Consider the following 13,805-nt stretch of genomic DNA (forward strand, 5'->3'; position numbering starts at 1 on the left):
CGGTATCACGACACCACACTGCACCCGAGGACGACTTGGCGTCGGCGACCGGAGCGGCGCGGCCCCGGCGGACCGTGCCGCCGGGGGGCGGTGAGCGGCCCGCCACGGAGCGGGCGGCCCCCTCCGGAGGCGGCCGCCTGGACGAACCCGACCGAGACGCGGCCCCGCCCATCCTGGAGCGCCCTGGACCAGTGATAGGGTGCACTGACCCCGAAGAGGGGCCGCCTCTACTACGACGAGCCATACCGGAGGACGCTGACCGGAGGGAGACTGTGGGCCCGCCTACCCCGGGACGGCGGGGGCCGCCGGGTGGTGACGACGGCGGCGGGCGCCCGCCGGGCCCGCCGGGGGTGGCTGCGGGCCGGCGGCGGGCTGGCGACGGCCTGGCCGGCCCTCCCGCCCGGTCGCCCGCTGGCGGGATCTCGGCGGCCGTGAGCCCGCGGCCGACTGGCGGCGGCCCTGCCGCCCCTCCTGACCGGCCGTCCGATGCCGGGGCCCCTGCGCCGGGGGCCCGGACTGTGGGGTCCGACGGAGCCAACGAGGAACCCAAGCGCGGCCGTCTTCCTGCAATGGAACTGCGACGGCGTGAAATCCAAGAAGACTGAGTTGGAGAAAGTCCTCCACGAGTTGAAGCCGACTGCGATGTTCCTACAGGAGACGAAGCTAACATCCAAGGACACCTTCAGAATACACGGTTACCATGTCATACGCAGGGATCGGACAAGAGGCCGACGAGCGGAGACGACCTTTGGAGGAGGCGAGGCGACGCTCATCAGGGAGGGCACCCCCTTCACCGTCCTGGACTCAAGGTGTACGGCCCCCGAGGATGAAACCACGGACGCTCTGCAGGTCGAGCTGCAATGCCCCCTGCGCATCAAGACCCTGAACGTGTATGTGCCGCCGATCCGTGCAAGCTCAATGTCGGACACCCCGACCCAACACTTCACACCTGACCAGTGGCCTCACGACACCAACGCCATGATCTTCGGGGACGTGAACGGGCACAGTGCGGCCTGGGATCCACTCGTGGAGGAGGACGCCATCGGGGAGCAAGTCCAGGAGTGGATCTCCCAGCGGGACTTTGTGGTCGCCAACTCCGGAGCCCCTACCCGACAGAGCCCGGCCCCCCCCGTACGCCCTCTCAACGCCGGACATCACGCTGCACCACTCGACGCTCACAAACCGGGTGGAGTGGGAGACCCTAACAGCACTACCGTCGGACCACTTCCCGATACTGGTCAAAGTGCGGGTGGGTAAACGGAAGAAAGAGGAGAAGCGAAAGACCAAGCCGTCCTTCAAGAAAGCGGACTGGGCCCTGTTCGAGAAGATCATTGAAGAGAAACTGGCGGCCTCCCCAGAGTGGGACGAACACACACCCTTAAAGGGACCCTCCCACCTTAACATTAGATTTGAGTTGAGATAGCCAAATTGGTGGCCATGGCCTGCAAATACCGGTTTGGGCACTCACAACGTCGAACAATGCTTTAATTCGGAGATATGGAATTTCAAACTTGCAGTTTTCGGATTCTAAGGGGCTAATGCACTGAGATGCCCCCTTAGAATTTGTGACGTCAGCGGTGATCTAACGATTTTAAAACCTTATACTAACATCTTTGTAAAGCAGTGGTGGTATATGCTATTTGCGCGCAACATCTGCCGCGAACGCCGCACTTCCAAAATGAAGTCGCTAGGAACAGCGGAGATCCAAAAAAAGTAAACAAAAGTAAAAGTCTAATATCTTGAAAACCGGTGAATATTTTTCGGTGAAATTTGGTAGATATTCGTTTTTGCTCTTTCTGAATCGAGCGACATCACTTTCATGCCAATTCATTAACTTTTTTGAAGGTGGGAGGGTCCCTTTAAAGGCGGCAACCTACCAGTTCAATGACCTAGTCATCACTGCGGCGGCCAGGGCTATCCCCTGTGGCGCCAGGCGTGACCCTGTGCCGTGGTGGACCGAGGAGGTGGACGAGGCCGTCAGGAGACGGGACGAGCTCCGAGCCCAGGCCAAGGCAGACCCGGCGGCCGGCGCGGCCTGGAGAGAAGCGGCCAAGGAGGCGAGCCTCACCATCACCAAGGCGCGGCAGGAGTCCTGGCGGACGTTTGCGTCCGGGCTGTCGCTCCGCTCCGATGTGGGCCAGGTGTGGTCCACCATCCGAGCCATAGACGGCCGCTCCGCCACTACGAGAAGGGATGACGCCACACTCCGGGTGGGGAACCGCCGGACCTCTAAGGACAGCGAGAAGGCGGACGCTTTCATGCGCGTGTACAGCGCCGTCAGCCACCTACCGCCACGAGTCCGGGAGGACCGGCGAGTGACCCACGAACTGACGGACTTCCTCCGCACGCCCTGCACCCAGTGCGGCCACAGTAGACGGGGATGCTGCTCCCCGTTCTCCGAGGCGGAAATGACGGAGGAACTGAGCCGGCTCCCCGCGAGGAAGGCCGCCGGACTGGACCGCATCGCTAACGAGATGCTGGTCCGTCTGGGGACAAGAGGTCGTGCCAGGCTCCTTCAACTCCTCAACTTCTCCTGGATGAGGGGCGAGCTACCCTCCATCTGGACCAAGGCAGAAATCGTCCCGATCCTGAAAAAAGGCAAACCACCCGACCACGTCAAGTCCTACCGCCCCATCAGTCTGCTGAGCTCGACGTCGAAGCTGCTGGAACGCCTCATCAACCGCCGCCTGATGTATCTGCTGGAACACCGCCAACTCCTGAACCCCAACCAGGCCGGCTTCCGGAAACACAGGTCGACGGAGGATCAGATTCTGAGGCTGGTACAGGCGACGGCGGATGGCCTTGAAGAAAGGAAGCGGACCCTGCTGGTGACGGTGGACTTCTCCACAGCCTATGACAAGGCATGGCGCACGGGCCTCCTCTGGAAGATGTCCCGCCTCGGGCTCCCCCGTTGCTACGTAGCATGGTTCCGGGCCTTCCTCCGGGACCGTCAAGCATGCGTGAGAATAAACAACACAAGGAGCAAGTTCCGGGTTCTCCGCGACGGCACCCCCCAGGGCGCGGTGACATCCCCGGCGCTGTTCAACCTATTCATCAACGACATCACCGACGACTTCCCACCGGGCGTGTCGGCGTCGCTGTACGCCGACGACCTAGCCATCTGGTGCAGCGACCGTGACGTCTCTGCCGCCGAGACCAAGGTGCAGCGTGCCCTGGACAGCCTGGAGGAGTGGGCCCGACGCTGGAAAATGGTGGTCAGCCTGGAGAAGACTACCTCCACTATCTTCACGCTTGACCCAGCTGAGGCACGGCGAGAAGCGGCGCTCCATTTCCAGGGCCAACCAGTGAAGTTCTCCCCCACCACGACGTTCCTGGGCATCACCCTCGATAGGAGCCTCACCTTCACGGGACATGTGAAGACGATCAAGGCCAAGATGCTCCAAAGGAACAACGTCCTCCGGGCCATCAGCGGCACGACGTGGGGCTGCTCACCGTCTGATCTGCGCAGCACATACCTCGCCTTCTCTCGCGCCTGCGCCGACTACGCCGCCGGTGCTTGGATGCCCGGCCTCAGCGAGTCTGGCCTGAGGGAGCTGGAAACGGTGCAAAGACAGGCGTGCAGGACAATCACCGGATGTGTCAGATCCACACCAGTGGACGCCCTGGCCAGAGAGGCGGATCTCCTGCCTTTCTCGGCGCGGCGGAGGCAGTTGGCGGCTGTGGCGATGGAGCGCCACTCCCGGGACCTACCAGGCGACCCTGTGCAGCGGATCCTCCTCCCTGAGAACCGCCCCCGGCAACGTCTGCGCTATGACAGAGGATGGGCACGGACGGGCCAAGAGATATCCAAAGACGCCGGCCTAGACGACTTCCCACGCGAGCCGTTCCTGGTGGTTGCCAGCACCCCTCCCTGGGAGTCACCGCCACCTCCAACGGTCCTCTTCCACACTGGACTTGTGAGGCCGCTACCGCAAAACGCCCCCGCCGAACAGCGACGGACTGCCGCCGAGGAGACGCTAGCCGGACTGCCGAACCCGGACGTCCAGGCTTTCACGGACGGCTCGGCCACAGCCGGCACAGAACGAGGCGGAGCAGGGGCAGTCGTCTATAGGAGCGGCAGGGAAGTGAAGAGGATCCGAGCGCCAGCGGGGCGCTTCACGTCGAGCTACACAGCGGAGCTTCTCGCTCTACGAGAGACACTCAAATACATCGAGTCCATCCTCACCGATCAAGACCCTGCACTCAATATCCAGCTGTGCACCGACTCCCTATCATCCCTCATGCGTCTGAGGGAAGGCCCGGCCAACCAGACTGAACGGGTCGCTGACCAAGTCTGGCTATCCCTCCGGCGACTAGGACGACGCCACCGCGTGGACCTTCAGTGGGTTCCCGGTCACGCGGGAGTCGCCGGCAACGAGATCGCCGATGCCGTGGCCAGGGAGGCCGCTGAGCTGCCGCAGGACGGGACGCCCATCACCTTCGCGGCGGCCAAGAGCCTGCTGAAGCGCCACGTGAGCAGAGAGTGGGTGGAGAGCACGCGCCACTCCCGACCGGCGCCCGCGACCCGCCCGCACCTAAGCCACGACTACCACGATGTCGTCGGCCCGGGCAGGGTCAGGCTGGCAGACAGGCTCGGCCTGTCTAGGAGAGAGGGCACCGCTCTGGCGCGCCTCCGGACCGGCCACTCTCCTGCCCTGCAAGCTTACCGTCACTTCATCGGGGCGGAGGAGGACGATGGGTGCCCGACCTGCGACGGCGGAGTCAGGGAGGACGCGGAACACTTCCTGACGTCGTGCCCCGCGACGGCCCGCGTCCGTCACGACGTTTTCGGGAGAGAGGACCCGACGCTGCGGGAGGTCTTCGCTGACCCATGCCGGGTTATCGAGTTCCTGCGGCGCCTGGGCCGACTATAGAGCGCCCACGGCGCTGGACACTCTGGCGGGGTGCTGGGTTCTCCGGCCCTACCCGGCGTCTGAGTCCGCCGGAACCCGCCCGGGGGCCTGCTGCCCTCCCTGCGCGGACGTCGCAAGTGTCGCCCCCGAGGGGGGCTGGGGCCCTCACGGGCCCCCCATGTGGGCCCACCGGGCCCGACGGCCGGAACGACAACAACAACAACAACCACTATAGCTGGACCACACGCGCTCCGCCAGCCTGCGGCCTCCCCCCTAACTTTGTACGGCGGCCCGTCTGGCCAGACCGGGACGGTGCCGTTCCATGGCATATGCCGTCCCGGCCCCGGGGAGAGCTGTGGGATACCTCCCCGGGCCGGGGAGATCTGGTGGATACCTCCCCGGAGATCTGGTGGATACCTCCCCGGAGATCTGGTGGATACCTCCGTGACCTGTGATGACCTGACCCTGACCTGAAAATCAAAGTACAAGTTTGGTACCCTCAAGGTATCTAGAGCATCTGTTTCACGAGTGTGTATACCAAAAATGAGTCTGATCTGACCTGTAAGACGGAGGCCAGAGTCCAAAATGTGAACAAGCCAAAATGCTAATAATTTTTACTTTGACCTGACCTGTGACGTCATCGGTGACCTCGAAGTCAATGAAATTAGATTTCGTTCAACAGTTTTTCCGGGGCTATCAGACGCCGTTTGAATTTTAACGATCGGCCCAGTAGTTTCGGAGTTAGGAGGGGGACTATGGAGAGCCCCCCCCCCCCCCCAGTAGGGCGTGTTATACGCAGACCCCAGTGGGGCGCGGGTTAAGCTAGCAAAAAAAGTATATCATTCGACGCGCCTTGACGTGCTGAGTTCGCTGGTGCTTTTCTTTTTGCTCTATCTTAATTAGATCAAATGTTGGAAGCGAAAAACTTCTGACTTGTTTTTAGCGAAATTTTGACATTTATACCCCAGGCCCTAAAACCACCTAAATATTGACCTAGAGCAACCAAATTTACACAGGGACGAGCACTCCAGGGGACCCACCTACCTACCAAACTTGGTGTTTCTAAGTGCCATAGGAGCCAAACGCGGGGGGGGGGTTGCATCACCCCCCCTGCCAGGCCGCGCTATGAAAAATGACCTGCCAGGGCGAGGGTTAAGAGGTGTCTTGAGTCTTGACACCTTTTTTGGCACCCAATAGACAAAAGACCTTTAAGGGTGTACCTATAGCAAAATTTATCTTGCTGGGGTATCATACAGGGGTCAGCTATGACACCCATAACACTTGAAAAGGTGTCTGGCACCGGTATTTGATACCCAATAATGCCCCAATAACAGTAAGCAGCCCCCGCAGCGTCCCAGGTCGCCTTTCCGTATCCGCCTAATAGCACATGCTAATTAAAACAGCCACGTGAACAAGAAACCCACTGATGTGAAAACAGGTCAGTTGGGCTGGCTGATGCATTTTTTCACGTCAGCGGTTACTATGTTCATGTGGCTGCCGAATCCGGAGTCGACTTGAGACAAAACTAATAACCAGTAACCGCAGCCGGCGATTTTTATATTGGTAAAGTGGCATCTGGTCAAGTTTTACGATGGGCTGAAACATGAACATGAAATGAAAATACGGAGATGAAATAGTGCATGAGGTGTAAAATATATGAGTTGTAATGCTCCAAGCATGGCGGCAGTGCACTCACATGCAGGCGCATTCCTTCGTCGACCGGGAAGGAGCCAAACAGGGCCGTCTCGCTGTCCAAGTAGCAGACGAACTGATCCTGCTTGTCCAGAAGCGAGAGTCGCATGGTGGCTGCCGAGCCGCCAGTCACCAGCTCTAGCTTGTTCTGCACACCCCCAGTACAGACACACATACGGTCAGCGTTTGGCATCTCCGAAGGGGCGGGACAGCCCGCCCAATTTATGGACGACATGGACCGTAAAACATGTGTCACGTGACCGAAGCATCATATGAACATCCATGACCTAGCTTTGACCTGAAAAATATTGAAGTTCGGTACCATCAGGCAGTGGCGTAGCCAGAGATCAGCGAGAGGGGGGCCATGGTGCTAGAGGGGGCGACTTTTTCCCTTGCCAGAGGGGCGCGATTGTAAGCTAGTGACAGTCTAAAATGTAACGATGTTCATGCATAATTTACTAGGTGTTACAAAATACGAGTATACATTTCATGCATGAACATCGTTCATGTAACGATGCGTTGACCTTCAAAGGTCATTTTGAAAATTTGGCCTCAGGTCAAGGTCATGACCTGACCGGAAAGGGTCATGCTGCATATCAGTCGATCTGTATCGTCGAGCTGAACACATCTGACGTGTTTTCAACGTCTAGCACGTCTCTATCAAAAGTTATAGCCAAAGAACTGCTGGTGACCGTTCATGACCTGAGATGACCTCAGGGGCACACCGAAGGGTCACAGGTGCATTTTCCGATTCAATGTGTTACGTTTACCTATGAACCGATGTTTGAGAGGGTTTTGAACCACATTCGTCCAAAAGAGGCGCATTTCAATTTTATCCAATTGTCTTATAATAGAGAGGTCGCAAAATTGACCTGACCTTAGGTCATAGATATCAAAAGCCTGAGATAAACATTTTATACATATTGTTAGTCTTATCTATCTCTGAAAGTTTCAAAATTGATCGTTCAGTCGGTGTAGCTATAGCGAGCCTTTAAACTTTTTCTTAGGTTCCTAAGGTCACTTAACGAGACCTGACCTTGAACGACCCGGGTCTAAAATTTTCACAAGATGTGTGGAAAAGATGTATGAACAGGTGTACCAAAAACGGCGGCGGGTGGCGCTGCGCGACGCCGTTTTTGAGCTATTCGCAAAAAAAAAACTAGAGGGGGGCGTAAAAACGCCCCCCCCCAGCACGACGCGGGTTAATAGGAGAAAATTGAAATACTCTTCTTCTGAACGAAAACACCCTCAAACATTGGGGTACAGGGGTAAATATGACACATTTAATCGGAAAATTTCACTCGTGATGTGACCACTTTTATGTCACTGAGGTCATCTCAGGCAATGAAAGGTCTCCAGTAGTTTTTGGACAATAACTTTTGATAGAGATATAGTACAGCAATGAAACACCTTATAAAATTATTTTCTTTCTCGACAATACGGATCGACTTATATGCAATATGACCTTTCCCGGTTAGGTGATGACCTGCACCTTAGGTCAAATTCTCAAAATGCCCTTTTGATGTCAAATTTTAGTTCATTTGATTCGTCTCGCAAAATGAAACACGATTCCGGTAATCTCGTGCAGGTCTGAGCCAAAGGGTATTACAGATAAACGTCCTCCGTGAAAACGTATATTTTGAGGCTAAAACGTTTACCTTAGGTCTAATCTGAGATAATTGATAAGAAAGAGCATAAAAAGAGGTATCAAATGCGCTTTGCTGCGGGGCTGTAGCTCAATCTCTTGCTGAATCTTGACTTATGCGCCGCTTTGTCGAAAAGTGTCAAAATCGGCGAACTTTGATTTTCGGTTCCCTCTGGTGACCTGACCTAATACACCTTTTTGCGTTAGATTTTGACCATTGGGCAAAACATTTGTACACATTCGCCATATAGATGGCGCTACAAATGGGCGGTTGGTCAAAAAGAATCACCATTGTGCAAAACTGTTTGGCGATTCTCCTCTACAACTCGACATTGAGCGAATGGTTCAACAAAACAAATCGTCAATGGTCGAAACTATTCGTCATTGAGCAGCCGGGAATTCATGACTGGCCAAAACCGTCTATGGAAATTTCAGCATTCAGAAAAACACATCAGCAATGATCAAAACAAATGATCGTGTGCACTGACGGCCGCAGGGGGTATGGAGCAGCTCATAGGACCCAATCCTTGACATTTCCCTCATATAACCGAGTGGATGATGGAACAAGCACAGTCACACCAGGCGGCCATGTAAGTGTTCACTGGACGAGATCGACCTCAGCCGGTACACCCAGCATATACGTTCGGCTGAGCCCGGGAGCTCACCATATTTCTTTGTGCGCATGAGTCCTACACTTAACAGATAAACAACACCTTGCGCTCATGCTAAGTCGGCTGAACGGTATTGCCTTGGGGCTCGAAATGAGATAGGCATCACAAATTGGCGAAACCTTGCCCTCGTGAGGGAGTTCCAGGATATCAAGGCGACTGTCATGGCAGATGTGCACGGCGTTCGTCAGCTTCCGCCATGAGGATAGTTTGTTTATTCGATGTGCCAATAAAGAGCTCGTCTTTGAATAGGTTATTTACATAATTATAACTTTTGTAATAAAGTGCCCACCGACCAACGTAGGCGTGCTAGGTTGGAATGGTGCATTGACGGAAATGACTTCAATGCATGCATTTCACATATTGATTTCAGCTGTACGTGTAGCATTGCAAGCAGAAACAAAAAACCCGAAGGGAGCACATTGTTTTTTTCTTGTTTGTTCTTTCTTGAAATGAAACACACGACGCCGGAATAGTTGTGCTCAATGCCGATTGTCGAAATGGCTCCTCAAACAGTTATGGCCAATGGTTGAATTCAATGGCAAAAAGGTGTAGTTTTTGACGCTCTTTTCGAACGCCGCCTACTGCGTGTCTCGACGTGGCCCACAAGCTGAGTTAGAAGTGGGTGTTAAGCACCCACAGCAGGTTCAATAAAAAAACGCGTACGCTGGGGGCGGCACGCACTGCTAGGCGGGGGCGGCATCGCAATAATGGGCGGCAATGCGATAAGGGGCACCACTTGCAGTGAAGGGGTGGCGCCGCATTGAGGGGCGGTATCGCAACGAGGAGTGGCAATAACGAGGCTGCCTTATAAGAAACGCTTGGCACATCCTAGCCCAGCTCGGCGCCGCCTGGCTGCTGCATCTTGAAAAGGGTCATTGGTGTCGATGAGACAGCCCAATTGTCAAATAATTACCTAGCGTCAGTGGTTTCTGGGGTGGGGAGGGGGCGCTATCGATCTTGAATGGGGCGGGGCGACTTAAGTCTCCATTCAGATGGGCGTCAGTGACTACTGGAGGGCGCCAACGAACTTGGATAGGGCGAATGTGATCTTCAAAAGGGCAACGGGTGATCTAGAGGGGTGTAATGCTTGGATGGGTCACTGCTGCCTTCAGTAGGGCGTCGGACGCTCTGATGGGGCGCCATCAATCTCGGATGGTCCGACTGGGATTTTCAGAGGGGCACCAGTGGTTTCAGAGGGGCGCCATTGATCTAAGGATAGGGCGACTGAAGTCCCGGTTCAGGTGGGCGCCAGTGGCTTTTGAGGGGCGCCAGCGACCTTGGATTGATGGGGCAACTGTGATCTTTAGAAGGCCGTTGAGGGGCGTCATTGGACATGGATGGGGCCGCTGTTGCCTTCAGCAAGACGCCGGACGCTCTAGAGGGGCGCCTTGAGCTTGGGTGGGGGCGACTGTAGTCTCAAGGGGCGTTGTCTCGGATGGGGCGAACATGATTTTCAGAGGGGCGCCGGGTACTCTAGAAGGGCGCCATTAGTTTCCGAGGGCTGCCATCGATCTTAACATGGGGCAGCTGTGATCTCCGTTTAGATGGGCGCCAGTGACTTTTGAGGGGCGCCAGCGACCTCGGATGAGGACGACTGTGATCTTCAGAAGCGCACCGGACGCTCTGGAGGGGCGTCATTGAGCTTGAATGGGGCGACTTTAGTCTCAACCGGTATGACTTCAATCTCAAGGGCGGGGGGGGGGGGGGCGCTAGTGGCTCTCTTGAGGGCGCTATTGATCTCGGATAGGGCGACTGTGATCTTGAGAAGAATGCGGGTGCTTTGGAGGGGCGCCAGTGGGTTCAGGGGGCGCCATCGATCTTGGATGGGGCCGAATGGGGCAGCTGTGAACTTCAGAGGGGCGCCATCAACCTTTAAAGGAACTATCCCACCTTTAACATGGGGTTTGAGTTGAGATAGCCAAGTTTGCGGCGAGGTTCAGAAACCACCATCTATCTAGGTTGCAACCCCCGCGGCCTCTTGGTGTTGAAGAAATTCGTTCCCTTCATTTGAAAATGGGCCTTGTACAAGGCCCTATCTTCAACATGGAGCGACCGTTAGTGTGACGTCACCTCGTTTAGTCATTCTGATTTAAATGGGTTTGTTCGTTGAAAAATCGCTTAAAACTTGGTCTGAACTTTGTTGTGGTGCCTACAGAATAAAAAGAATCAGCTTTATGACAGTAATGTGGCCTGGGGAAGGAGGTAATTTTGGGCTGTGACGTCACATATTTGAAAGTTTGTGTTTGGAATATGGGAAGCCTAAGATGTTTAATGAAAAATAAATGCCAGAACCGTGTTCCTGGTCATCCAATCTATAAAGTCGGGCACAATTTAACTGGTTTTAACAACATTTTAGATGGTGGGATAGTCCCTTTAATGGGGCGACTGTTCCGTTCAGGTGGGTGCCAGCGGCTATTCAGGGGCGCCATCGACCCTGGGGGCTCGGAATATTCTGGTTTCCGGAGGGGCGCCCTTCAGTATTGGGGGGCTCAGATCCTATTTGGGGGTGCCCTGGAGAACATTGGGGTGTTCAGGCACCCCAAAGAGATATTGAGTTCGATCCCTGCATGCACATCACTTTTCAATTCATGTTCCCTCTGTAAAACGGCATCAGCCTAGTCGGCGCTAATTGGGGCGCCATTTGGGCGGCTGGGCGGAAAGGGGGGGGGGGCATGGCCCCCATGGCACCCCCCCCCTGTCTACGCCACTGCCCTCAGGGTATCTTCTTATTTACGTGTGTGTAAACCAAAAATGAGCCCGATCTGACAAGTTAACCGGCGGCCAGAGCCAAAATTGTGAACACGCCAAAATGTTTATAATTTTTACTTTGACCTGAGCTGTGACGTCATCGGTTACATCGAGGTCAATAAAACTAGGATTCGCTATACAGTTTTTCCAGGGCTATCAAATGCCGTTTCAACTTTGACAATCGGTTCAGTAGTTTAGCAGCTAACAGGGATGGCAGCTGGGGGCTCTGTAGAATATCAGTCACAGGCGTTATGGAAAATACCCCAGTCATGCGCGGGTTAAGATGACACGAAATGAATCGCACTTACGAAATTCTTACGTGAACTCTTCAGAAAAGGTCGACGTGAATACGGTCCCGTTGGCTGTATCACTAAGGCCCATATGCCTATAGGATATATAGGTAATAGGTAGACAGATGTCTATAGTTCGATGCTCCACTTTTGCATCATTGGTCATATGTGACATCATTCATGACGTCACTAAAGTCATAAGAGTTTTTCGTTAATAACTCCCGATCAAATTGAGACAGCGCAGTGGCGGATCCAGGGGGGGGGGGGCAAAATGGGCATTTGCCCCCCCCCCCCAAAAAGGCATGATTTTAACATTACGCCTATGGACATGGAAAGAATCGATAAATTGTTATGGTTTGCCCCCTCCAAAACTCTGAGCTGGATCCGCCTCTGAGACAGCGAGTCGAGAAACCATCAACAAACTCAAGAAGACCTGTCGTATCGAATAATATGCGATATGACCTCCTTCTATCAGCTTCGTGACCTGTGTGGCTCTGAACTGATCTTGACCTGAGGTCATGAACACCTTAATTGGCCTCATCAAAACAAAAAGTATTTACCCATATCAATCTATCTGCTTGGGCATTAAGAACACGATGATGCCAAAAGGCAATTTTTGGCAGTTATTTACCAAAAAGCGAGCCATTACTTGGGGCACCTGACCTGACGCTCAGAGGTCATCGGTTGATCTGATGTCTTAAAATCGGATATCAATCGCTGCGTCTCTTGGCGCACACGCCTGCTTTTTTCGCACGGCTCTAGCTCAACCAGGGGGGTTCGCTCCCGTGCCTTCAGCATTACGAAAAATGGAAACAACCCGTGAGCAGCATCAGCGCTCACGCACATGTTCAAGGAAAACAACGTGTAATGGACTGCTAACGACGGCCCTCTCCACCAATCAGCGTTCGGCATCTCGAGCGCTGATTGGCTGGTAGCAAACGCGTCATATGTGGGTCTCATTTTTTGCGATCAGTGAGCGCGTTATTTAATACACAGTGGCCTATGGAGAATGGCACGCGGAATTGAAGGTCAGTGTTTTATTGCTTCGTACATGCGAATGGGGGTATTTGAGTGGCATTTGACACCATTTTCGAAATCTACAGTGAATTTCTGATCGACTCATGTATATATTTTTATGAATTTGACAGTATTAGTGCTACATAGTCGGTGTTTTATGTTGGTGTTGTTTCTCTTGACCTTTGTCTTGGACTTTTATCATATCTTTTCTCGAAAATGCTTGCCATAACCAGGTCTAAACTGTATCTGTATAAGGGGAATATGTGTTGAATATGAGGAGAAAGTAGTAATGACCATTCTGCCTCTCAAACTGCCAGAAGGTGTGCTTGTAAGGTGATTGAAACTGCAGTACGGGTTGCAGATGTGGGTTAGCATTGTTGTTGTAACCCCACTTGCTCTAATAAAATGGCAACATGGGGTTATGTACCCACTATTGCACAGCCTGGTATCAAGCTGATTGATATGTGGAGGATAATGAAAGCATAAAAACTTTTCTTAAGTGAATAGGAACGTTGCGTCTTGTGACTTATGTCAAGTCATTTAATGATTGTGATTGTAACTTTTACTTTAATTATTATTGCTAGTTTTGACCTTTTTAATCATCAAGTTTTATGGGTACCAATTTCATATGCCTGTGTAATATCTGTGCGGCTTTGTGCAGTGTGCGTGTCTTGAAACAAACCAATTTATTTTGTACCTTTTGTTCTTCAACAAATGTATGTGAAAGGACAAAAATGTCATGTCTATTATCATTGACACTACTACAGCTAACTTTGCCTATATTCCTATCTTTCAGAGGCATTCAATTCAATCTGCTTTCCAGTGCAGTACCTAGGAGGCTGCAACTGAAACTCTCACAAAGGCAATCAAGTGTCACTTCATCAGCCTA

At 53.7% G+C, this 13,805-nt stretch overlaps 1 protein-coding gene across 4 annotated transcripts in view; it reads right to left on the reverse strand.

The window, feature by feature from the left end:
• LOC122388174 (tubulin-folding cofactor B-like) overlaps nt 1-13,805 on the reverse strand; it is a 121,857-nt gene that overhangs the window by 42,605 nt on the left and 65,447 nt on the right. For all 4 annotated transcript variants that reach the window (XM_043379024.1, XM_043379026.1, XM_043379022.1 and 1 more), the window contains exon 3: nt 6,550-6,693. In XM_043379024.1, the coding sequence (XP_043234959.1) occupies nt 6,550-6,693 (144 nt within the window). The remainder of the gene's footprint in view (nt 1-6,549; nt 6,694-13,805) is intronic.

This window comes from Amphibalanus amphitrite, unplaced genomic scaffold (assembly GCF_019059575.1).
Source record: "Amphibalanus amphitrite isolate SeventyFive unplaced genomic scaffold, NRLGWU_Aamphi_draft 000312F_arrow, whole genome shotgun sequence".
Taxonomy (NCBI): Eukaryota; Metazoa; Arthropoda; class Thecostraca; order Balanomorpha; family Balanidae; genus Amphibalanus; species Amphibalanus amphitrite.